General features: G+C 58.5%; 1 protein-coding gene across 2 annotated transcripts in view; it reads right to left on the minus strand.

Moving 5' to 3' along the window:
- Positions 1-312: 312 nt before the first annotated feature.
- LOC117654429 (eyes absent homolog 2) overlaps positions 313-26,047 on the minus strand; it is a 212,181-nt gene continuing 186,446 nt past the window's right edge. Inside the window, exons 4-17 of one of the 2 annotated variants that reach the window (XM_034401054.1) lie at positions 19,369-19,417; positions 8,456-8,505; positions 6,227-6,357; positions 4,958-5,009; positions 4,707-4,795; positions 4,019-4,317; positions 3,114-3,282; positions 2,934-3,035; positions 2,613-2,857; positions 2,075-2,345; positions 1,801-1,915; positions 1,595-1,716; positions 1,418-1,518; positions 313-1,306 (exon numbers count right to left, since the gene is read on the minus strand). In XM_034401054.1, coding sequence (XP_034256945.1) covers positions 1,226-1,306; positions 1,418-1,518; positions 1,595-1,716; positions 1,801-1,915; positions 2,075-2,345; positions 2,613-2,857; positions 2,934-3,035; positions 3,114-3,282; positions 4,019-4,317; positions 4,707-4,795; positions 4,958-5,009; positions 6,227-6,357; positions 8,456-8,505; positions 19,369-19,417 — 1,876 coding nt within the window. In that variant the 3' untranslated portion in view covers positions 313-1,225. The remainder of the gene's footprint in view (positions 1,307-1,417; positions 1,519-1,594; positions 1,717-1,800; positions 1,916-2,074; positions 2,346-2,612; positions 2,858-2,933; positions 3,036-3,113; positions 3,283-4,018; positions 4,318-4,706; positions 4,796-4,957; positions 5,010-6,226; positions 6,358-8,455; positions 8,506-19,368; positions 19,418-26,047) is intronic. The other variant, XM_034401055.1, reaches the window with a different exon arrangement.

Consider the following 26,047-nt stretch of genomic DNA (forward strand, 5'->3'; position numbering starts at 1 on the left):
GGGATGGCTGACAGGGGAAAGGCGTCGGTCCGAATCAAATATCCCTGGATTCGATTCCCCAGGTTGCCTTTTTCATGGCCACTACTTCCTTCTAAATTCTTCATCCCTATTGTTTGTTGCACCGCGCCGGGAAGGTAGGCCACCCCTTTGGCTCGTCACAGGGAAGACGTGCAAAACAAGACAACAGAGAATTGTCACTCCTGGGAGTTGATCCCAAGTTCTTTATGAGGCCGGCCACTACCCTTGCGCTCTCGCGGATTTGTATGGCATGAATGCACGGGAGAATAAGATTAAACTTCATAAAAACATGAATGTTTTCAAATAAACGTATAGCTATATTTTCCTCTAGTTAATCAGCAACAAAAAATATAAATCTGCCGTCATTGTCATCATCCGGGTAGAATCCTGCCCATTTTAAGGACTTACAACTTATTGGGTGATCAAGCTCAATGTGTTACACTTGTGTTGAGACGCACAACTTTTCTTTGCACCAATTCGGTCTCCAAACCTTATGCTGAACAGATGTCAAAGAAACATACAGATTCTTTTTCCTTTTTTTCTTTTAATATGAGACCCTGTATAATAGTTGGCTCTTTCAGTCAGAGGAAAGCATAAAAAAAGACAGAAAATCTGCTGGTCTTGTGGATTAGCCAACAAAATGGGGAATGATGGCTATATCTTAAATATCTCCAAACAAAAAAAAATAAAAATAATCAAAATTTACAGTATTAAAACAAAGTGTTACAATCTTCTAACTATTATTTCTTTTTAATATAAACAATACAGACAAGTAGGATAATCTTTGTGAATTCACATTTGACAGATCAATAAATTCCACATATCACTGGAGTACTTTGACATGATCTTGCTCTTACCATATTTACATATTATTCTACATTTAAATATTTATATTTGTACATAAAAACACACACTCACTTTAGTTTATGTTTGAATCTTACAGAGACTTTCTAAAAAGAAAAAGGAAACAGCCATTCGGTATCTTTGTCAGTGCTGCTTGGCTGCATGGCTTTAGCGAACACATATCACATTCATGGAAGGTGTGGCCTGGCTGCACCAAAGGAGAATTTGTATGGCTTAGACCCACACCTGCACTAAGGGAAGTAAATCCATGACACAATAAATTTCTTGATGATTTCAAAGTTCTCTCGCCCTCCATAGTGGTCATTCACTATGTAAAACTACACTAAATCATAAAAATTTCTCATCATAAGAAACCCATGTCTAGAGCGTTGAATAAAGCTATTGTGTCACTGTGACTTGATATCCTCCAGAAAGGAAAATTCATCTGAAAACGAAATGCACAGCATATAGAACAAGAATATTTTTCAGTCTACTCTGAGTTGCTTCAAAACCACTCTGAACCACTCTGAACCAATCTGATGGTGGCTTTTAATACCTTTTTGGCAGCATCCTCTTCATCAGATCCATCTCCCACCACAACATAAGTGCATTTTCTTCCAAACCGAGCAACAATTCGCTCAAAGCAACATTCTTTGCCTGCAAAAATTTCCTAGAGATAGTTAGCAATTTTATTGGCATCAAATTCTGATTTTTAAATTTGGAGTGCACTCACCAATTTTTGTAGCAGAATAAATATTTTCGATAGGAAACATGCCACCAAGGCCATACAACAACACTTTGGCAAGCGCAGGAACTAGTTGGGTTGTTGTTACAAGGACGTTGACACAGTTAGGTCTAGAAAAATTGAGAAAGGAAAATTATAATCACTCACAACACTTTGAACACGACTGTACAAACAGAACTATCTGAAAGCCGCACCTGCTGTTGATTAGTGACAAACATTTTAATGCGAGAGATAACCAATTATCTGTGACAGCTTCAATTTCTGTCCGAAGCTGAAGCCATTCTTCCCTCTTGGTATTCCCTAACAAACCTGCAACACGATTTACAATCATTAGCCTCCTCGCACCTCAGGTAAAATTATTGAAAAAGTTAAAGAAACAGTCAACAACAAAAGAAAGAGAAAGGGAAAGGTAAAAGAGAATTGTTAAAAATAAAAACAGGTAAGAAAACAGTTGAAGAAGCGGCCCACCTCCGACGGCGTTTCTGTAGTTGTTGTACACGTCCTTGATCTTCCGGTACCGGAATGCGAGTTTCCGCATCCAGTCCACGCCGCCCCGGACGCCGCCGCCGATGGGCAGCCCCCCTGGGCCCAGCGGCGTGCCCGGGGGAGCGCCCCCCAGCGCCGCGGTCGCCACGCCGCCGGCGTCCACTTGGAAGCCGTCGGTGCGGAAGTTGTACCCGTTGAGATCCTGGCCGTTGTCGTCCGAGGACACGTCGTCGACGTGGACCTGGTCGCAGAACTGGAAAAGAAAGAGAAAGAGAGCGACGTGAAGTTGGCGGAACAGGCGAATGGGGAAGTCCCAGGAAAAGGACAGTGGGCCAGACGACCGGTGGAGGCGGCCGAAATTCTAGACGCGTTTTGAGTTCCAATAGGTCTCAAACAGAGCGTGTGACCCTGCCAATGGATTGCTCTCCGAACGAGGAATCCATTGGTGGGGTCACACGTTCGGTTCGAGTCCCATTTCACGACTCTGGAGCTCAAAACGCCTGACGCCTGCCACGCGTACCTCGAGATCATTGAAAAAGAAGTGTATGTCCGCGAGGTTGAAGATCATCTCCTCCATGCGGACGCCCAGCTCCTTCAGGGAGGGCAGGTCCTTGCCGTACTGCGCGCCGTAGTCGCCCGTCAGGAGCGTGTGGAAGATGATGATGGTCTCGTCCAGGTCCCAGATGAACACTCGCTCCAGCTGCGTCTCCGACGCGGGGGGCGAAGGGTTGTGCCTCCTCCCTCTACCTCGAGAGCTCCTCGAACCTGCGACATTTAAGTCAGAAATGAAGGCCTTGGCTGGCGGCGTAGTTCGAACCCGGGCCCCCGGCGTTGCACTTACCCTCGGACCCAGAGTTGTCCCTTCTCCTGGCCGTGCCGTTGGCGGGCTCTGCCTTGACCGGGGACGACGGCCCCGCTTCCGGTAGCAGAAACCCTGGCGAATCTGCCACGAACAAAAAGTTAATCTAGAAAACAGAAAATCGCCTCGGGAAGGCAGTGGGATTCGAACCCGCGGAAGTACCTGGCAGTGCGTTGATGGAGGCGGCCAGCTGGTATGGCGACCCGGACACCGCGGACGACGGGCTGCCCACGTAGGGCGAGTAGGACTGGGCGGCGTAGTAGGAGGCCGCGTACTGCGAGGCGGTCTGCGCAGCACCGTACGGCCCGCCGTACGACGAGTAGTCTAGGCCCTGGAAACAAGGAGCAGTGAGTTCGGCCTCGGCCGCCTCATTTCGAAGGATCGTTTCGTCTCTCCCGTCCCGTGCCCCAGCGACACATAGTGGGCCAGAAGACCGGTGGAGGCGGTCAAAACTCTAGATGCGTTTTGGGGTCAAGAGTCGCTGAACAGCACTCGAACCGAATGTGTGACCCCACCAATCGATTCCTTGTTAGGAGAGCAATCCATCGGTGGGATCCCACGTTCGGTTTGAGCGACTTTGGAGCTCATAACGCATCCGGGATTTTGACCGCCTGCACCGGTCTTTTGGCAACTGTGCGGAGCTTGTTGACGCCGTTCGGGGTGTCGCACTGACCGCGACCACCATGGCGACGTCGGCGCGGGGGACGTGAGGCGCTGGTCCCGACAAGGACGCCCTGGAGCACTGCGACGGGGCCGGTGGCGGTCGACGTACTGCCTGGGTCGCGCGACGCGCCCCGTGCACTTCCTCCGAGTGGAGTCCGTCAGCTCGTTTGCCGCCCAGCGATTCCGCACGGCGTTCCGTCACTCCGTCTCTCTCGCACCCCTGGGGGACGCCCCATGAGTGCGAGCGAGACAGAGCGACGCCGTTCGGCAACAGCCTGCCGCTGATCGCGCTGACGGGGCAGGCGGCGTCGGCAGCGGCGTAGCACCGCCGCCAAGCGGTTGAGGCTGACTCACCCTCACCCACCCAAAGTCTTACAGTGCACTAGAACCGCAGGCCGACTCACCTGCTGCGGAGAGAATCCCTGCGCGGACGAGGAGAAGCCCGGGCCGCAGTTGTAGCTCGCGGCGTAGGCGGCGTAGGCGCTGGTGGGCGACTGCGCGCCGGGGGCGGTGGTGTGGGGCGCGCTGCCGCCGGCCCCGCCGCCCCCGCCGCCGTCCAGGCCACCGTACGCGGACGACGCCCCGCCGCTGCCCGAGCCCGTGCTCGACGCCCCGGAGCCGGTGGCGTAGTTGAGGTAGCTGCCCGCACTGCCGTTGGTGGCTGCGGCAGAGGTGGCAGAGGCAGGGGATTTACTATACAGGCCTGGAAAAAACAAGCGGGCGGGGACGAGCGCGTTAGGGCGGAGGCGGTGCAGAGTGGATGGTGCAGAAGCAAGAAGCAGGAGGCAGTGTGCCAGTGCGGGAGCGTCGGTAGTCAGCGCACAGTACGCACAGTAGGCCAGGAGGCGGCCAAAATTTTCGACGCATTTTCGAGCTTCTAAGTCGCTGTACTCGAACCAAACGTGTGACCCCACCAATGGATTGCTCTTGGAACGAAGAATCCATTGGTGGGGTCACACGTTCTGTTTGAGACCCATTCAGCAACTCTAGAGCTCAAAACGCGTCTAGAAATGTGGCCGCCTCCATCGGTCTTCTGGCCCATGTGCAGCGCCAGCCACGCGCGCCCGAGGGTAGGCCACCCAACGCACTCACCTGGGAGGTTGTAGCCCGGGTAGGCTTGCGAGTTATAGAAGCCGGAGTTGATGTAGGGCTGGCTCTGGCCGCCGTACGCCTGTTGCATGCTGCGGGCAGAAAGATACACGCACTGAGTCCGTGGCGGCGGGAGGATTTGGCGGGAAATCGAACCGGTGCCCTTCGTCGCTCCGTCTCTCTCGCACTTACGGGGCGTCCCGTAGGGCTGCGAGAGAGACGGAGGGCTGGCGCGGCAGAGTGAAAGCGCTCACCTGGAGTAGTACTGCGACGAGTAGGAGGCCGCTTGCGAGTATTCCGCGTCCGCTGAAACATACAGGGCCGCCTGGTCAGCGTGCGGGCCGGAGTGGCCGGAGGGCGGAACGCTGTTGACGGCCGCCCCCGAGGAGTCGCCGCCCCCGGCCCCGCCCCCGCCCGCCCCCGCCGAGCAGGCGGACGGGCCCTCCCCGCCCCCAGGGCTGTGCACCTCGCTCTTGACACCTGCGTCACGGAGTCAAGGATCGAGGTTAGGTTAGTCGGTTAGGCACTCGCCCGGCATGCCCTCAGTTTAGCGGAAATTAATGGAAACTGGATGAGCATCGAAAAGGCACCACAGACCGCCGCAGGCCACATGCACGCAGACCAGGTTAGGCGTTACGGCAGCAAGCGCGGACCGAGAGACGGGCAAAGGGCCTTGGCTTCTAAATAGCCGACTGAAAGGTAGGCCGAACACAACACTTTGCCCTTGCAAGTAGGCATTTAGTGCTACATACTTTGCCCCCTCTCAGGCCGGCTCTGGATCAGCCACTGCACAGTGGGCAAGAGCGGTGGAGGCTGTCCAAATCCCGGAGGCGTTTTGAGCTCCAGAGTCGCTGGGACCGGGACTCGAACCGAACGTGTGACCCCACCAATGGATTGCTCTCCGAACGAGGAATCAATTAATGGGGTCACACGTTCAGTTCGAGTCCTGTTTAGCGACCCTGGAGCTCAAAACGCGTCTTGAGTTTTGACCGCCTCCACCGGACCCACTGAGCACTGTTGCGGCATGCTTCAAGGGTAGGCCCGCATGCTCGCCGTCAAGACACTCACCCGCGTCTACGCCCGGGCTGGAGCTGTGGCCGCCCTGAGGGCCTCCGCCTCCACTGGCGGGCGCCGTGAGCTGGCCGTGGCCCGTCCACGCGTCCGTGGCCGAGGCCGCCACCGCGGCGGTGTGGCCCGCGGGGCCGGCGGGGCCGGAGTGCGGGGGCCCAGACCCGCCGCCGCCGCCCCTGCCGCCACTGCTGCTGCCGTGCTGGCCGTGGAGGGCCAAGACGCCGGGGCTGCCGTTCACCAAACCTGCGGCAGAGGAGGGAAATGAAATGCCGCTGTCTCTCTCGCACTCCTGGGACGTCCTACATCCGTGGCCTTCGTGGCAGTCGTTAGACTGCTGTCGCCGGCTGGCCGAGGCCGCGAGGGTGGCCGTCGACTGTCCATGAGTTCAAGTTCAAAGCTAGGGGTTCCAACTCGCAGCCCTGGGTTGGCTGTGCGCTTGCCCGTGGCCTTACCGGGGGCGCTGTTGCTGCTGCGCTGCGAACGCTGTCCTGGCGGTCCTGGAGGCCCTGGAGGCCCTGGAGGCCCTGGCGGGGACCCGCACGACGAGTCGCCGGCACTCTCCGGCGAGGACGCGTCCAGGCACCTGAAACAATGTCCAACGCAAACATGAGGAGTAGGCACGCTGCGCCGCGCCCCGCACCACAGGCCAAGCCACCCGGCCGTTATTGTTCCAAGTTGTCTCTCCAAACACGCTCAGCCTCAGCCGGCAGGGTCGCTGTCTCCCTCGCACCCCTACGGCACGCCGGGCACGCCGGGTACGCCCCGCGAGTGCGACAGAGACAGAGCGACGAAACGACTATTTGGCGTGCCTCAGGACGACGCGCATGTGCAAGTCCGGGTCACAGACCCCTGCCGCTTCCGGCGGGGGCGGCCGGCCAGCGGAGCGATTCAGAGTCGTTCCGTCGCTCTGTCTCTGTCGCACTCATGGGGCTCTCCATGTGGGTGCGAGAGAGACAGAGTTCTGAACCGCCCGGCTGGCCTCGTCCGTCCGAGGTCGGCCTGTCGGCCTCGGTGAGGCCTTGGGGGCGTCGGGGCCTTGACGACGGCCCGGCCACGCCCACACCAGCCACAGGCCGTGCCACAGGCAGTGCCACCGTGCAACAAGCCGAATCCGAACACCGCTTTCGTCGCTGTCTCTCTCGCACTCGTGGGGCGGCCCGTACGGTTCGAGGGAGAGTCTGAGCGATCCGGCACTGTTCGGAATCAGCCTGCAGCCCCCATTCCATTCATTCGTTCCGACTCCACTTGCGTCGCCAGAAATGCGAGGGAATCCCGGAAGGACATGATTTGCTCCTACACGGCAAACTGTGGCGTTGCCAGCACACTGATTCCGAGAGTCGTTTCCGACGCTCTGTCTCTATCGCACCTCTACGGCCTATGAGTGCGAGGGAGACAGAGTGACGAAAGCGACTCTCGGAATCAGTCTGCAGGTCGCCGCCGATTGGCTGCCAAGGCGTCGCCTGCAGGCTGACGGCGCTTTCATCGCGCTGTCTCTCTCGCACTCATGGTGCGTCCCGTGAGGGTGCGAGAGAGACAGATCGACGAAAGCACTGCTCGGAATGAGTCCGCCGGAGATAAGGGCCTTATCTGCGGCCAATCGCAGCGCGGAGCGACAGGGAGCGAGGAGCGAGGCGGTGACGAGGAGCAGTAAGGGCCGGCGGGGCGGCATGGCGCCGAACCGGACCCTTCATACAGTGCCGCGGCGTCTGTGTTTGCCAGTGTGTGCGTGCGTGTGCGTGTTTGACGGGGCGGTGTGGCCTAATGGACAGCGTGTTTTGTCTCGGCTCCATCGGCGGGGCCCGTATCCCGATTCCGATGGGTCGTTTGGCCGCTCCGTCTCTCTCGCACCGCTAGGGGACGCCCCGTGAGTGCGAGAGAGACAGAGCGCCTTCGGCATGGGGCGGCCGCCAAGGCCGGAACGGCAAACAGAGACAAAGGACAAGAAGGGCGGCGCGGCGGCGGGCGGGAAAAGGCGCGCGACTCGGCGACGCTCTGTCTCTCTCGCACGCACCATTGCTCCGTGTGTGCGGGAGAGACAGAGAGAGAGGGTGACAACAACACGGACCGCGGCTCGGAATCGGCATGCAGTGGCGAGGTTGGCGGCGCTGGCGGCGCGGTGTGTGGCCGCGGTGCTGTTTCAGCGAGAGCGCCGCCGTGCCGCGCCGTGCCGCGCCGTGCCGTGCCGCGCCGTGACCCCGAATCGGAGCGACCGACCGTTGGCGTTTGCCGTTCGCGGAATTAGTTCCTCCACCACCGCACCGACACCCGGACTCATGCGGTCCGTAAGGGTGCGAGAGAGACAGAGCGACGGAACGGCGCCGCCGGCCGGAACAGCTCTGCAGGCTGATGCCCCACCGTGGCGCTGGCGCCGTCCCTCTCGCACTCAGTGGGCATCGAGAGAGACAGAACGACGAAAGGCTGCACGTCAAAACCGCGCACAGTGGGCCAGAAGCGGCCAGAAAACCGGTGGAGGTGGTCAAAATTCCGGACGCGTTTTGTGCTCTAGAGTCGCCAAATGGGACTCGAACCGAACCTGTGACCCCACCATTGGATTCCTCGTTCGGAGAGCAATCCATTGGACTGAGTCCCATTTGGCGACTCTGGAGCTCAAAACGCGTCCGGGATTTCGACCGCCTCCACCGGTCTTCTGGCCCACCGTGGACACGCGGGCGGACACTCACCTGCTTCTCGCTGACTGGTCCGCGTCTGGGTCCGAGAGCGGGCGCTTCACCTGTGGAACAGAGGGGCGCAATTATTAACAACAACAACAGTAGAACAACAAAAACATCATCATCATCACGAAGAACAAGAGCAGCAGCGGGGCGTAGGCGACACGTGGCGAGGAAAGGTCAAAGGGTGGAGCACACGTGCAGCCAGGTTGTTAGCACGGGAGAAAAACACACGGCAGGGTGGCGTCTCGCGGAGAGGGGAGGGGGGAGGAGGAAGAGGGGGGGGGGGGGGGGAGGGAAGAGGTTCGGAGGGAGGGTGCGGCGCGCCACCCCGTGCGCGACCCCCATTCGAAAGGAAAACAAGCACGGCGGCGGAAATTCTTCAAATAAAAAAAGGACAAACTCGCGTTGTTAAAAAGAAAGTGAAAATACGACAGTAGCGTGACCACATGTGGCGCCCAAATCGCTCCTGTCAAAACTGTGGCTTGGCGCAGGGCTTGCGCGCGGCGCGGGCGTTGGCGTTTTTGCCTCCGAGGTGTCTGTATAGACCGATTCCGAGAGTCGTTTTCGTCGCTCTGTCTCTCTCGCAGCTATACGGGACGCCCCATGAGTGCGAGAGGGACAGAGCGACGAAAACGACTCTCGGAATCAGTCTGCTGCCGGAGCCGTTAGGGGCGCAATGAGACGTGCAGGGGCAGAGGCCACCGCTCCGTGAAAGACGCAGTAAAAAAATAAAAACAACAATAACAACAACAACAAGAAACAGCGCCGTTTTCATTTTCGAAAAGATGTTCCTAAATTGTTTGGATAACGCAGATGCCGAGTGCACCACCCCCACACTGCGAAAGGCCGGGAAGCTTGCGGACAATTACGGCGCCGATTCGAGCGTAATGCGATTAAAGCCGGCAGTCGCTCCGTCTCTCTCGCACTGCCGCAGGGCCGTAGGGGTGCGAGAGAGACAGGAGGCGCCGTTCGGAACAGGCCTGGGTGGGAACAATGCGCCGCCGGCGGGCTGCGTTCAAAGTTCGAAGCGTTGGCGCTTGGAGGCGGCGTGCGTGGCGCAGCGTGGCGCGGCGTGGCGCCGGGCCAGCGAGCTGCGTCCGAAGGGGCCGCTCCCTCTCTCTCTTTCGCACCCCTGCCGGCTAAGGCGTCGGTGAGCGAGAGCGGCCACTTCGGACGCAGCCGCGCGGGCTTCAGCCCCGCTGCACCTCAAAGGTGCGCTTGCAGTGCACCGCGCACGCTGCAGCCGCTGCAGCCGTCCGTCGTGGGAACGCGGTGCATTAGAGGATGCGAGTTTGGCCCGCCGGATGGATGGATGGATGGATGGATAGGTGGATGAATCGGGGATGCAGGCGCCTGTAATGACGAAGAAGGGGAGGGGAGGGGGCTTCCGTTATGGCCCGTGTGACACACCGCAGCCAAACAAGGGCACCGTTTTCCACCCCCACCCCCAGGCACCTTGATTTTGAACAGTACTCGCTCCGTCTCCCTCGCGCCAATGACCTCACTATGAGTGTGTGAGAGAGTCGCCAACAGGCCAGGCAAGGGGTGAGTCCGCACTGGACTGCCTTCGGACGTCTAAGTCCAACCAGCGTTTCATCGCTCTCTCTCTCTCTCTCTCACGCACGCACGGGATGCCCCGTATAGGTGAGAGAGGGGCTCGGAATTCATCAGTCTGCAGGAGCCTCTGATTCGCAGAGGTCCTAGGTCACAAGTAACAAGCCCAAAGCCAGGCAGCGGCCCGCTGCTCCAGCGATAAATCGATAAATCCAACGCCCCCGGCCGGTCTCGAACCCGGGACCCGGGACGCGGGACGTCGCGCGGCTGCAGCGGGACGGAGCGGCCCGATGATGGACGACCGGTGAACCCGACACTGCACTACTACACTGTACACACTCACCGCGTGCAGCGCCGGCAGCGCCTGCTCCAGGAAGGCGTGCGGGGGAGCGCGCCGCCCTGGCCGGCCCGCCAGCCAGTAGGGCATCACCGTCACCATGGCGACCAGAAGGACTCGCGGACGGCGTCTCGGAGCACTCACTCTCACTCACTCGCTCACACACACACGCGCGCGCACACACGCAAATCCACTACAGTAATCCGTGTCAAACAACACGCGAGCGTCACGCCATGTCGCTCATCATCTTGGCACGAGTCCCTTCCTTCATCTCTCTCACACACGAGCACCGACACTCACACACACACACACACACACGCGCGCGCGCGTTGTTGTGGCCTCACGGAGGTTCCCTAGGTTCCCGGAGGTTCGCGGCACCACGAGCCTGGCCGTCTTGTCCTTGCCGAGGACCGCCGCGGCGCGGGCTGCGCGAGGAACTGAGAACTGAGAGGAGGGCGGCTGAGGCGTCTCGGAGGACGGCAGAGGGCTCGGCGCTCGGCTCCGTCGGGGAGGTTCGGGTCGAGCCGACGCCACGCAACACACTGGAAGACTGAACTGACTGAAGCAAGCGAAGCAAGGCCGCGGCAGGACTCAATGCCTGCCTGCCTGCCCGCCCGCCCGCCCGGCTGGCCCGGCAACGCGTGTGCGTGTGTGCACGTGTGTGTGGCGTGTACCATAGTGGCATGCCAGCGGGCGGTGTGTGTGTGTGTGTGTGTGTGTGTGTGTGTGTGTGAGCTCGTAGAAGTGCGTGTTTGTGTGAGCCCCCAGTGCGTGTGTGTGCGTAAGGCAAGAAAAAGGGCGGTTCGTACCGAGGGCGGCCTGAAGGAGAAGGTTCTATACTACTACGGTGTGCCTGCAGTGTCTCTTGTGCGTCGGAGGGTACGGCACAAAAAACAACGAAGAAGAAGAAAATAGAGGGAAAAGAAAAGCGGACTGTATGAAACGCGCCGGTTCTTCCAGAAATCGTCCCCTTCTCTCTCTCTTTCTTCCTCCCTCTCTCTACGCCGGCGTGCGGGTCCTAAACGCTCTCCCTTTTCCTCTTCCTCTCGTTGTGTCCTCTTCCTCCCACTCGTTTTAAAACGCGGCGCGCGAAAGCATTGAACCTGCTGACAGCAACGCGCCTGCTTATCGCGCATACCGCTCGCGTACGTGTGTGTGTGTGTGAGGCGTGTGTGTGTGTGCGTGTGCCCTGCATTGCTGTGTCGTAAGTCCACGAGTGCCCAGGCGCTGCCCAGGCGAGGCGCCATGTGACACTGCGAAATGTTATCAGCCGTCGTCTTGTCTGGCCGACGTCAGGACAGTGGCGGCAGTGGCGCACTCGTTCAGGCTCCGTGGCGGCGTGGCGGCGCACTGCCGCCTGCGTTCCGAGTACTGTACCCGCGTCGTTTAATAAACGATTTGAAATTTTCATTGGGCACTGTGAAAAAAGGGGAAAGTTGAATCGAATAAAACTATAAGTAAAAGTTGTCTTGCCTGATTCGGACGGAAATTCTACTCGATTTACCTTGACTTTGTTTTACAACGTAGTGGGATTTGATTTTCCCGCGTGGTCTTTTCCAGCGAGAGGCTTTGCATTGCGCGGCGGCCCCTCGCCGGCGGGGAACCCTGCGGGGAGTCCGGCCCCACCCCGCCCCGCCCCGCCCCGCCCCGCCCCGCCCTGCCCTGCCCCGCCCCGCCCCGCCCCGCCCCGCCCCGCCCGGGCTGCGGGACATGTGTTGGTGGCAGAGACAAAAGGACGAATGTCGTCCTAAGACGCGCAGTGCGTGTGTCTGCACTGCACTTGCCTGAAAAGGGGAATTGCTAATCAGCTTCCTGCCGCCTCGAAGCACGCGGCCTTCCGAATCGTTTCATCGCTCCGTCGCACTCGCGGATGGGTGCGAGAGAGACAGAGCGACGGAGTGACCCTTCCGGCCTTCGGGACGTCCACGGCTGCGGTCACGCGCAGTGGCGACCTGCCCGAAACAACACCGGCGTCGTCGCTCTCGGACTCTCGGACGGTCCCCCGAGCTGTCAGCTCGTCAGCTCGCATGTCAGTCAGCCGTCAATCGGCCTGTCAGCTCGGCCGTCGATCCGTCAGTCCGGGCTAAACGACGGCGTGCTCCAGTTCCCAGACATCCTCGACGCGGCGCCTCGGGATTCGGGCGGAAAGACCGCCGGTAGCGGCCGCACCGGAAGTGCGCCGATCTGCCAATAGCGTTCGGGGGGAGGGGGGGCGCCGTTCGCGGGGTAAGCAGTAGTAAGCAGCAGGGCGGGCAGAGAGTGACATCTCACTCCTGGCCGCACTGGCCGGGCTATCGCCTGATGAATGATGCAGTGCGGCCCTGTAGACTGATTCCGAGAGTCGTTTTCGTCGCTCTGTCTCTCTCGCACCTACACGGGATACCTCTTGAGCGCGAGAGATACACACACAGCGACCCAAAAGGGCTTTCGGAATCAGCCTGTTGTTGGCCCGGGGCTCCCCTCTGGCCCCTCTGGGGCTCTGCATGTTTCCAAACAGTAATGCTTTCGTTTGCCTGTCTCTCTCGCACTCATGGGGCAACTCGTAGGGGCGCGAGAGTGACGGAGCGCTGTTCGGAATCAGCCTGTCGGGCAGGGCGAGAGCTTTCAACTCCGTTTATAGTCCGCCAGCGCGGCGATAGCCCGGAGTCCCGGAGACGCCCGCGGAGCGCGGCGCGCGGTTACGTCCCGTCTCCGTCGCGCAGCAGACGGATTCCGAGAGTCGTTTCCGTCGCTCTATCTCACTCGCACACGCACGGGACGCCTCGCGAGTGCGAGAGGGACAGAGCGACGGAATGAGTGTGGGGCGGGCCCGGTGGGCAGGACGCCGCGGTGGGCGCGTGACCCGGTGGGCGGCGACCCGCAGACTGGTTCCGAGAGTCGTTTTCGTCGCTCTGTCTTTCTCGCACCTACGGGACGCCCCGCGAGTACGAGACAGAGCGACGGAAACGACTCTCGGAATGAGTCGGCTGGCGCGGGGAGGACGGCGGCAGGGAGACTCTGGGCGGCGACCCAAACGCGCGGCGCTGCAGGCGGGTCTAGCGGCGCCGTCGTGCAGCAAGCCGAGCAAGCCGAGCAACCTGTCGGCAACAAGTGGGCGCGGACTCGCAGTGCACTGGTTGCTTGCAGTGGCGGGGAAGCAACAGCAGACAAAATGCACATTCAGATACAAATTCATTTGAAAAACTTTCAAATAGCGTCAAGGTTTTTCGAAATCGCAGCCACGAAGCAAGCGTTCTTCTCGTGACCCGAGCACCGCGTCGTGCCCTGGCGTGCCTTGCCGTGCCGTGGCGTGGCGTGCATCGCAGCGGCGCTTCCTCTCGCGGCAAACAGACGTTGACTAATGGTCCTGGAGCGGACGGGGTTAACTAAACTCTGTCAATCCGCTGGATGCACTTCCAGCACCACTAGCATCGCGTCCGACATCGCGTCCAACATCATCCTGGACCGGGGCGCCTTGAACTTGGGACGCCGCGTCGAAGCGCTCGGCATTGTTACTGTGCAGGCACAGAGAGCGGAGGCCGCCAAAACTCTGGACGCGTTTTGAGCTCCAGAGTCGCTAAATGGGCCTCGAAGCGAACGTGTGACCCCACCAATGGATTGCTCTCCGAACGAGGAATCCATTGGTGGGGTTGCACGTTCGGTTCGCGGCCCATTTAGCGACTCTGGAGCTCAAAACGCGTCTAGCAATTTTGGCCGCCCATCGGTATTGGTTCAGCTACTACCAGTGTACCTCACGTCTCCTGTCTCTCTCGCACTCATCAACAGCCCATAAGAGCGACAAGGACGGAGCAGCGGAAAAAGCGTTACGTCATAGGTGGACGATCCGGGCATCGCCACCAGCGTATCAAGAGCGGCCGAACCCTCTGGCTGCAGCCCATGGACAGACACGGGGTATCGACGGGAGGGTCTCCGACACCGGACACCGGAGCGTCTCACATTTTCTGAATGACCGATTTTTACTCCAAGTCCGCGCGCGGCGGCGGCGGCGGCAGTGCCCTCCAGTGAGTATACATGGGGCTGATTCCGAGAGTGTCGCTTTCGTCTTGCACTCGTGCGGGGCGTCCCCTGAAGGTGCGACAGAGACAGAGCGACGGCTCCGGAATCAGTCTGCTGTACTATGCACGCCGTCCACCCCCACGGCAAAGCGACGTCTCCATGCCCCCCCCCCTCTCTCCCCTACGTCACGTGCGCCTCGTTAGTGGAGTGTCTCGCGCAGACACCTGTCCGCAGGTAGGGCACATTCCTCGAAACATTCATCACCATCATCAGTGTGTGTGTGTGTGTGTGTGTGTGTGTGTGTGTGTGTGTGTGTGTGTGTGTGTGTGTGTGTGTGTGTGTGTGTGTGTGCGTGTGTGTGCGTGTGTGTGCGTGTGTGCGTGCCCAGGCGCGTGGGAGGAGGAGGAGGCTCGCTGGCTGACTGGACGGAGCAGCGCGCGGAAACGCCGTGCAAGGTAGGCAGCCAGCATGCACCAGTGTCTTGCGGCTCAGGTCGGGCGCGCTGTCTATGCAAACCTATACCACTGCTGCTGCCGCCGCTGTTGCTGTAGTTGTTGTTGTTGTTGATGTCGTCGTCGTCGTCGCCGTTGTTGACTGTTGACTGCCGCTGTGCCCCACGAGGGGCCCTACGAGGGGCCCTCTGCTGACTCCCTTCCCTCGCGGCGGGCAAACAAAAAACGCTCCGCACTAACCACGTCGGAACCGTGGCGGTGTCCACGCTCCCTTGGCGGGGAAGGGGGGGGGGGACGCTTCCCGAAAAGAGGAAGGAACTCCGTCTCGCCCCGTCATCGGCGCGTCATCGGCGCGTCGTCACGGCCGCACCCCTCTCGGCGCCTCTCGGCCGATCGGCCACCCTCTTCTCGGGATAGAGGCCCCGTTTCGGGGTATCGCCGCCGGTTTTCTCCCGAAACAGGTAAACGGGTAAACAGGAGTGCAGCGTAACCCTTTTCCTTAACGAAGTCCTCGTGACGAGGTGGAAACGTGGAGACGCGGCGAGGGGAGCCCGCACTCCCTCGCTCCGTCTCTCTCGCACCCTCGCGGCAATCGCCGTGAGTGCGAGAGAGACGGAGCGAGGACGCGTCGCCTGGCCTCGCCGCCACCGTGACCACACGCGTCTCCCTTTCCAAGTTCCCGAGCGACACGGCGCATTTACCCGAAAAGAGAGTCGAGAGCGAAAGGACGGCCCGAAGCCCCCGAGGACTCAACGCCCCGAGCAGGAGGAACACTGAAAGAAAGGAAAGAAACAGTACGGAAGGCAATATTTTACCTTCCGCTCATCACTTTCCGTATATTTTCCGTACCGAACTACGGAATTTTTCGCAGTGAAGCAGGCGCCCCTCGCCAACTATCCATCACTGTCCTTGCCTGCCTCCTTGTCTGGCCGCGGCCGTGGACGCTGTGGACGTCAGGATCGTCATGGACGTCCAAGAACGCCGTAGACGTCAGGCACGTCATGGACGCCCATGGACGCCGACGTCGTGAACGTCAGGAACGTCATGGACGCCCATGGACATCAAGAACGTCATGGACATCAAGAACGTCATGGACGTCAGGAACGTCATGGATGCCCATGGACGTCAAGAACGTCAAGGACGCCTACGAACGCCGTGGACGTCAACGTCATGGACACCCATGGACGCCGTGGACGTCAGGAACGTAATGGGCGCCCATGGACGTCGTGGACGTCAGGGTCGTCATGGACGCCGTGGACGTCCTGGCGGCCGTCGCGCCAGCCTACCTGAGCTGTCCCCGTGCATTGAACCTCCACGGCCACGGCGGGTCGGTCTTTGGGATTCGTTCGGGCAGCGGGCCGCCCAGACCAAGGCCTAGACCGCCGGCCGGGCCACTGACCCATACACTGCTGACCACCATGAGTTCGACGTGGGAATAGTGATCCAGCCAGGGTCCCAAGACCGTCCCTGGTCTACGCCGCTAGACCAGACGCCAGCCGCGCCGGCCGCGCCGACCCGCCTAGATCAGCAGTCCATCCCGGTCAAAGGCTTCTGTAGTCAGCACGCCCGGCCCGCGGAGCTACGCGGAGCCACGCGGAGCCAAGCCGCCAGCCTCCGCGACTCCGCGGCACGCCGAGCGACTTCTCGACGGCTCCCTGCCTTTAGATCCGCCTCTGCTTCAACCTGTCCCCAATTTGGCCCATTCTCTCGCTTTACCTGATCCCTCGCCCTTTCGATCCTCTCCCTCACCAATCCTCTCTTTGCTCGATCCTCTCCTTCACCAATCCTCTCCCTTTGCTCGATCCTCTCCCTTTGCTCGATCCTCTCCCTTTGCTCGATCCTCTCCCTTTGCTCCGTCCTCTCCCTCACTTTCCCCCCGCAGCCCGCACCTCTCCCTCCCTGTCCACGCCGCACCAATAACGATTGAAACATGAGCCCGAGTCTGGTGAAGGGGGAGGGGAGCGGCGCGCCTGGAGGGAGGGGCAGGGGGGAGGGGCACCGCCCAATCAGGGAGTGAGAATCGGTGGGCGGGGCCAGCCACTGCTGCAGCACGACGGCGTAGCAGCGCCTCGCTCGCCCGTCTGTCTGTCTGTCTGTCTGTCTGTCTGTCTGTCGCTGCTCCGTGCTGTTTTATTCCATCTTCCCTCATTATCGTTGATAACTTTCCGCCCAGTCCATACCCTCAACCTTCTGCATATTCGAAACACCATTTAATGAATAAAAAGAACAGAACCTGAGATAAGTTTGCGCTGCGTCACCAAGACATTCTATGGGTCGGCGGCGCCAGGTTCGATTCCGTTTCCGCGCGAGGCGGTCGTGCCACCTTTAGCAGTCTTTGGCACCCGCCCAACGGGTTGTGGTCGGTGGGCGGGGCCAGCCACCCCTGAGACGGGCGGGGTAGCAAAGGCCTCTCCTCCCCGACCTGCGCGTCTGTCTGTCTGTCTGTCTGTCTGTCTGTCTGGATGCTCACTGCTGTTATTATTCCATCTTCCCTCATTATCGTTGATAAAACTTTCCCGCCCAGTCCATACCCCTCAACACCTTCTGCATATTCGAAACACGCATTTAATGAATAAAAAGAACAAAAACCTTGAGATAATGTTTGCGCTGCTGTCCACCAATTGACATCTCTATGGGTCGGCGGCGCCAGGTTCGATTCCGTTTCCGCGCGAGGCGGTCGTTGCCACCTTTAGCAGTCTTTGGCAGCCTTCTGCGCGACGCAACGGGTTGCTCCCCCTGTCGAGGCAGCGACACAAAGGCACAGCCTCCCCTCGAGAGGACGCTCCACTGTCAATATTTTGGCTCATCTTCCTTCCGCGACAGGCGGCGAAACTACCGCCGGCCGGCCTGTCTGTCTGTCTGTCTGTCTGTCTGTCTGTCCTGTCTGTCTGTGTACCTCTGGGTGGGTTAGGGTTGCGGGGCGCGCGGGAGGAAAAGGGGAGTTTGGAGTCGAAGTTGACTGTCTTAGCGCTCTGCACGAGCTCTATGAACGGTCTCCAAATCAAATCCCCCAAAAAATTGCTAAGATAAAAGAAACTATAGTTTTATTTTTTGATGACGTTGACGGTAAAGAAGAATTGATTGACTGCGAGGGAACGGGATGGAAAAAAAATAGACCGCCCTGTTAGTTAATTGGATAAGATTATGTTTGCGCAATGGCCGTGAGACGGAGTGAGAGAGCGAGCGTCGCGAAGGGGTTGTCGCAGCGTCCCCCCCCCCCCCCCCAGGCACGGCAGCGTCAAAAGGCCCAAATGAAGATTTATTGTAAATACACGGCGGCTGAGATGAGCAGTGCAGATAAGCCTGCGGCCCAGCCGAGCGATTCAGCAGCGTCTGTCTCTCTCGCACCCTGAGGAGCGCCCCTCGAGTGCGAGAGAGACGGGCTGATGGTTCGGCATCGTCCTGCTGCGGGCGGAGACACCCTTGCTCGCCTGGGCGTGCCTGGGCGTGCCTAGGCCGCGTCGCACCCACCCTTGTCTGCTTTTTGCACATCAGGGAGATTACTGTCAACCTGTGTGACACGTCCCTCTCTCTCTCTCTCTCTCTCTCTCTCTCTCTCTCTCTCTCTCTCTCTCTCTCTCATCCCGGCGTTCTTTTGATGCAAGCTCCTCAATGCTGCTGCGAAAGCGCAATCACAGTTTCGGGAATCGCATCGCAGGAAAAGGCCAGCAAATTTTTGGGAGAGTAACTTTAATTCTTTTCCGCGGTTTCTCCCACGGCTGACCGCCTTCTCGTGATTTAGCAGTGACGTCATTTTTGGCCGCAGAAAACGCGAAAGGGTTGCGACGCCGGACTCGCGGTCGACCCCTCAGCGAGCAACCCTTTCGATCATTTGATTCGACTATTGCATTCGTGAGACTTTTTTCTCCGCATTTTTGACGAATGGAGCGCCAATTCTCGGCCGGAGCGGCAAGGCCGGCAAGGCCCGCGGAAAGGGTTAGGCTGGCCGGTGCGCGGCCGGCAGGCGCGCCAACCCTCGCCCTGTGGAGCTGCCGTGTGCAGGCTGCTCCCGGGAGTCGTTGGCGTCGCCCTGTCCCTCTCGCACTCGCCGCGCGTCCCGTAGAGGTGCGAGAGGGACAGGGCGACGGAAAGGGCTCTCGGAATCAGTCTGCAGGGCCGGCAACCTGATCCGGCCCACCCTTTTCCCCTTTACGCGTTTTCGGGAAACGGCGGCCTTGTTTCCGCGAGGGTTGTATCGAAGCAAAAGCGACCGCGCCGTGAGAAAAACACCTGGATCGCGACACTGTACAAATTCCGCGCGTTCCTAACCCTTTTCCCCTCCCGGGGCGAGCGGCGGCGGCGGCAGGTTGGTTTTGCATGCAACCCTCACTCAACCCTTTCGCGAAAGTGGGAAAAAGTGCGACTCTCGGTGGCGGGGAACGCCGTTGGGAAAGAGTTTGTTGGCGAAGAGGGTCGCAACGGTTCCTCTTGGTTCCTCATTAGTGCAAAAATATAAAAAAAATGCAGAAAATAAAATTTTTTAATAAATGAAAAAATTGCAAAAAAGTAAAAAACAATAAAATTGAAATGTGTTTTTAAAGAAAAAGTAACCGAAATGGTCGAGTAAGTAACGTGCGACATACTGAACATGCTCGCTCCTTGGACGAGTCACAGCGAGGAAAAAGCACGAACCTGCAAAAACAAGAAACAAACACACGAATTAGCAGGCTTACTGGGGGTCGCTCTGCGGCCACGACTAAATTAATGAAGTTAGTCTGAGGCGAGCCTTCTCCTGTCGCCCCTTCCCAATCGTTGCCAACCACGCGCCGACAAATTAAATTTGACGTCGTTATGTGCGCTCGCTCGCTGCAGGCTGCTTTTGGTCCGCAGGGAGTCGCGCGCCTTTCCCCCGCCCCGCCCCGCCCCGCCCCGCCCCCCCGCCCCGCCCGCCCCGCCCCCCCCGCCCCGCCCCCCCCCACCCCGACTCAGCCGCAAATTGGAATTATGCCGAGTCCTGCAACAGGTCCTAAAGCGGTGTGGTGTCGTCAGTCTAAGGACGGTCAGCAAAGGGAAAACAACATGGGTCGCGAAAAACGCGTTGTCGCAAATTTACAGTTGGAAGCACAGTGGGCCAGAAGACCGGTGGAGGTGGCCAAAACGTTGGACGCGTTTTGAGCTCTAGAGTCACTAAACAGGCCTTCAACCGAACGAGCAGTGGCCCCACTAATGAATTCCTCGTTGGGAGAGCAATCCATTGGTGGGGTCACACGTTCGGTTCGAGTCCCATTTAGCGACTCTATGGCTGGAGCGCAAAATGCCGCGCCTGGGATTTTGCCGCCTCCACCGGTCTTCTGACCCACCGTGGGTTGCCGGCCGGCGGAGAAGCGGGTGTCCTGGCGCTGGCGGTAGCAAACCGAGCAAGTTTGTTTCGCCACTAGGGGCTTCGGATTTAGGAAATTGCTTGTAAGCGGCTACCAGTGGCGGGGCGGGGGAGCAGAGCCGAGCGGGGCGGGCTGACTTGTCGTCATCTTGTTATAGGCAGCGGCGGGTCGCGTTTGCACTCAAGTGCCTCCCTCCCCCGCAGTCCGGGCCATCGTCGCTCCGTCTCTCTCGCACTCGTGGGGCGTCGCGTCGCGGTGCGAGAGAGACAGGGCGCCGTCCGGAGCCAGCCCTGTCCCGGCGCTAAGCCGACACCGATGCCACCGGGGCCGCCGCCCTCCTCCCCTACGGCAGGCTGATTCCGAGAGTCCTTCTCGTCGCTGTCTCTCTCGCACTCATGGGGCATTCCGTATAGGTGCGAGAGAGACAGAGCGACGAAAACGACTCTCGGAGTCTTCGGCTCGCGGGGCGCCCCGAGGTGCGGGACCGTCTAGTCCCGCGGGGACCCAGAGTGAGTGAGTGAGTGCGCGGTGCCGCACCTCCCCTCTCCTTTCAATTTGCATGAATGAGGCGACGAGCTGTGTGTAAATTTCACGAGATAAACGGATTTCACGCCCATGTCATTACGTCACCGCCATTTCCTACCCGCCTTCCATCTCGCTCTCGCACCCCTTCGGGAGTGCGGGGCGCCCCCACGAGTGCGAGAGGGACAGAGCGACGGAAGCGCTGTCCGCACTGCTACTCCCGGCTACTCCGTGGCAGACGCTGTTTTTTTCCGACTCCTGCAGTGGGCCGATTCCGAGAGTCGTTCTCGTCGCTCTCGCACGCACGGGGCGGCCCGTTTAGGTGCGAGAGAGACAGGGCGACGAAAGCGACACTCAGTCTGCGTAGTGACTGCGACTGTTCTTAATCAAAACAGACGGGCGGGCGGACACGAGGGCGGACAGTGGCGGTGGCCGAACGGCCAAACCTCTTGGGGCGCAATTATTAATAATGTGCTGCTGCTCCGGGTGGCGACCGACTGGATCGTGACTGTGGGAGTAGTGTATGACGGCCGGATCAAGTTGCCCCTCCCCCTCCCCCTTCTCCCCCCTCCCCCTCCCCCACAATGCGTGGCCCGCTCCTGCAGCTTTCCCGATCTGCACCCCTTCGCTGTGCTTCTTCCTGCCCGCACGCCGTTCACTGCGTTGTTCAATGCGTTGCGTTGGGGGATGGGGGGTGGGGGTGAAAGAAGTGGGAGGGGGGGGGGTGTCACCCCCTCTCCAGCAGTCTGTCTGCCGCCACTTCGACGGCTTCGAGAGAGCAGTCACCCCCATGGAATAATGCAAGTGTGCGTGTGTGTGTGTGTGTCCTGCGGCAGTTTATTGGCTTCCGCCCCGAGCGATATCGACAGTCGGAGATACACAGGGTGAGAAGTTTTGACTCTAAGCCTTTCTCCATACTGCATCACGTCTAAATAAACAAACGGACGCATGAACACACACACACTCCGTCCCTCTCTCTCTCTGTCTCTCTCTCACAAACTCTAGTGCCTTTTTCATCCTTTGGGTCATCGCCATTGTGCCTGCGCGTCTATAATCCCCTACCTAACCTTACCCACACGCACACACACCCACACATACACACACAACAACATATGCACACATACACACCTACACACACGCCGAGGCTCGGAGCCACACGCCCGGAACGCGGCAGAGAGGAGAACCCTTGGATGCGATAACACTGAGTACTTGTATGTATAGTCCCAACACCTTTGCATGTTCGCGAAGGCCTCAGCGGGGGTACTCAACAAAAAGGCTGCCATGCGGATTCTCAATGAACGTATGGCGAAAAGGGCAGCACACACACACACACACACACACACGGAGGCACACACACACACACACACACACGGAGGCACACACATGTAGGCATTGTGATCGCCCATTGTTATTGGTCCCATACCTGCTCTTCAACTTTTTTTTCTGGTGTTAGCAATAGTGGTCTTTATATTATTCTGTCAAGAGGGGTTTTGTCAAGAGGGCCATCGGGGGTGAAGTGAGCAGGGAGAGAGGACGGCCGGGGAAGGGGTGCAGGGAAGGGGGAGGGGGAATGGCAGGAGTGCCGTGGATAAATACTCGGCGTGCAACTTGTCGCACTGCGTGTGCTGCTCGTTGCCAACATTTTATGTAAATTTCCCATCCGGAGATGACGGCCTTACACGCACGCAGGCACGGCCCATTCATTCATTCATTCATTCATTCATTCATTCATTCATTCATTCATTCATTCATTCATTCATTCATTCATTCATTCATTCATTGCACGGGACAGGCACATTTGTTATGAACAAAAAAAAAAATCATCAATTTTTTTAGAAAATCGCAAATTACGGAATTTTTGGTTGTAATTCGAGACTTCCAACTTGTTTGACGAAGGGTCCTCCCAAAATCGAGAAAATAATAAAAAATGAAGAAAAGGGTACGCATTGACGATCTGGGACGCGTATAGAGTCGAACAGACAGAGAAACAAAGGATAAAAAGGGGAGGGGGAGGAAGGGTTGATAGGAAAAGCGAAATAGATAGACTGAAAAAGAAATTTGATACGTGCCGTGAACGAGCGATCGTAAAAAGAAGACGAGGAGAAAATTGTGATTGCGAGGGAATGATTTTGTATAGAAACGGTGCGGCGCGGCCAGTCGATTGGAGGGTACACTATGACATGTGCACTCTGCGGAAAAAGGATGCGCTGAACAGATAGACGCAAAAAAAAATTCAAAAGGAGGAGGCTCTTTCGGAGGACGTTTAAATGTCTGTTTTGGCTATTTTGCGGAATGGGGGGTTATTTCAAGACGGAGGGACGAACACAGCGTCTCCGACGGGGAGCCGTGCAGCAGGCGGCACGGCGGCACCGAGGGCGGCACGCAGCTCAGGTGCCCGACGACAGATAAGACAGCAGCGGAGGGGAATTTCACAAATGAGCGATTTCCAATTATTATCGATGTCGTCGCATCTCGTCACAGAAGCACAAGCAGACGCGACACACGCACGCACACACACACACATACTCTTCCCCTCTCCCCCCCTCTCTCTCTCTGACGCATGCATGCAGTAACACACACACTTCCACCACACACATGCACTTACACTCGAGAAGCATTACGCACAAACTGACCGGCCACTCGAAAAATGTGTCCACTACCGCTACTACACAAGCTCTGCACGTCACTGCACCGCAAGCCACCGCACTGCGAGTGCATCAGGCACGCGTCCAGTCAAGTGGCGCGCTGCTTTTCCGCGGTGCCGAGACTCGTCTCGAGCTGAACGATGTTGACGGCATTAAAAGTAAAACAGATAACGCCACGCCCGAGCGCACATCTCGGCTCGCTTCACATCGGGCACGTCGACGAGGCCTGCAGACTGAGAGTCGTTTTCCTCGCTCTGTCCCTCTCGCACTCATGGGGCGCCCTGTGCAGGTGCGAGAGGGACAGAGCGACGAAAACGACTCTCAGTCTGCAGTCGGGGTGGAGCCTCACAGCCGAGCGACGCGACCGCGGGCCTCCCCGTCCCCGTCCCCGTCCCTGGCTCGGCCAGGCAGCACCAGGCAGGCGCTCTGAGGCGGAAGACCGGTCGCGCAGGCCGTCTCGCTCGCACTCGTGGGGCGTCCCGCCACGTCCCGCGCGCCCCCCACAGGTGCGAGAGAGACAGAGCGACGTGGATTACCGGCGCGCGCCTCCAATTGTGGGAGCGAAAACGCAAACAAGAAAATAATCAAGTTCGTATAATCTGGACGTGGCGGCGAAAAAAATACAATAATGTCCGTTTTGAAACGATTTTCTGTACTTTCAACAACCCTCTTGTTCCAGCTTCCTCATTAAAATTTGTCGTATTTGAAATATTGTTTTCCGGCAGTGTAGGTAATGAGGGCGTGCATGGCCTGCATGGCGCGGCGGTCTGCGGCCGGCAAGTCCATTGTACAGCATCAGTAATGGAGCGAATGATTGCTCTTTCAGCTGCTCTGTCTGTCTATCTGTCCGTCTGCCTGCTTCCTGTCTGTCTGTCTGTCTGTCTGCCTGTCTTCTGTCTGTCTCACTCCCAATCCATCAGCTACTGCTCTTTTGTCCGTCGCCCTTCATCCCTATCTTTATCTTTACTTTCATCTGGCCTTCACATTCGCGAGTTGCAGACTGATTCGGAGAGTCGTTCTCGTTGCTCTGTCTTCCTTGCACCCAAACGGGCTGCCCCTGCCTGAGTGCGAGAGAGACAGCGCGTCGAAAACGACTCTCAGAGAATCAGTCCGCATAGGTACAGCCGCAAACCAAAGCAGAAGAATTTCCGCCGCATTCTATTTTCACCACCCTCTTTGTATTAATTTCCATTTCGGACTCGATCGCGCTTTGCATGTGTGGCCGTGAGCGAATTAATTATTTATTCTTCTAATTAAGATTACTTTTGAGTCCGCGAGGCGCGCTGTACACGCGGCAGATGGCCGCAAACCAGTTCCCCTCCCCCTCCCCTCGGACTTGCCGCCAGCGAGCGCGGAGCTTGGCAGTGTAGGACACCTGCCCCGAACAAAGTAAATGTTTGCATAAAACGGCCAATGGAGCGTTATGGAAGGGCCGACCTTCGGGGGCCTCGGAGGCCTTCGGCCTTCCCCGGCAGCAGCGCATCTGCAGGCGCCAGCACACTGTCCGAAGGGCGTTTTCGTCGCTCTGTCTCTCTCGCACCCATTCGCAGCTGGACGTAGGTGCGAGAGAGACAGAGAGACGAGAACGACTCGCGGAATCAGTCTGCAGGGATTCTATCACATCTGCTTACGAGCAGCCTCCTCTCCACAGAGGCCAGGGCCCGATCCTCCGTGGAGCTGGACCACCCCACTGTTAACCTCTCGATATACCGCCCACTAAATTTCTCGAAGATTTCACGAGAGTTTTCAGCTTTTCCAAAGATTTTCCGCAGCCTCTACAGCAATATTTAAAATATTTTACCAAAAATTTCTTAGAACATCGTTTTGTGAAAAGGCGTGTTGACGAGGAGGTACGCCTCACTTGGTCATTTGGTCATTTGGTTACTCGGTGGTCCTGCTGGACCTGTAGACTGATGCCGAGAGTCGTTTACGTCGCTCTGTCTCTCTCGCACCTATACGGGACGCCCCATGAGTGCGAGAGAGACAGAGCGACGAAAGCGACTCTCGGAGTCAGTCTGCTGGTGGACCCCCTGGCCGCGTGGTCACCTACTGGACTGTGTCGCGTCTCAGGAATGCGGGTGTCGTCGGGGCACTTTATGGCCACACCGCGGGTGCGGGGGGCGGGCGGGGCGGGGCGGGGCGGGGCGGGGCGGGCGGGCGCAGGTGAGTCAGGGACCGCCACCGAGGACGCGTCGCGGATTCGGAGCCGCCTCGTCCACGCCCGTCCCGCTGGACGAGGGAAAAGTGAAACAATTTGTGGAAACGGGTCGGGCGGGAAAATTTAGTATTTGAGTTTTGGTCGAGGTGGGTGAGCTCGCGCGGGCATGTTGGTGGTCATGCCCGCGCGGCGGGGGGCGGCGGGGGGCAGCGAGAGGGGCGGGGGGGGGGGGGGGCATGACGGTATCTGGAGGCCCAATCTGTCGTGATGCCCGTGGGTCGCCGTGGCGAGTTAGGCCCCAAAAGGTGGTAAACAGATGGCTTGTTGTGAAGGGCCACACGGATTACGACCGTCGGCCTCGCTGCCACTTTCCACCACTTTCCACGCGCTAGACGCACGTCGTGGACCTCGACACTTTAACGCCGGCCTTTACCGTTAAGCCCCAGAATATTTGCTTCAGACAGAAATGTGTAAACGTTTCAGCCCAGGCAGAAAAACTTGAATGATCTCCTCAGCGCCAAAGGGCAGCTAAGCAGCAGTTTGACCAGGAAGCGGCAAGTTCAAGTATCCCGACTCAAAAAAAGGGGGGAGGGGTTATGTCTCACCTTTTGCAGAT

The sequence above is a fragment of the Thrips palmi genome, unplaced genomic scaffold (genome assembly GCF_012932325.1).
Source record: "Thrips palmi isolate BJ-2018 unplaced genomic scaffold, TpBJ-2018v1 HiC_scaffold_10, whole genome shotgun sequence".
In the NCBI taxonomy this organism is placed as follows: Eukaryota; Metazoa; Arthropoda; class Insecta; order Thysanoptera; family Thripidae; genus Thrips; species Thrips palmi.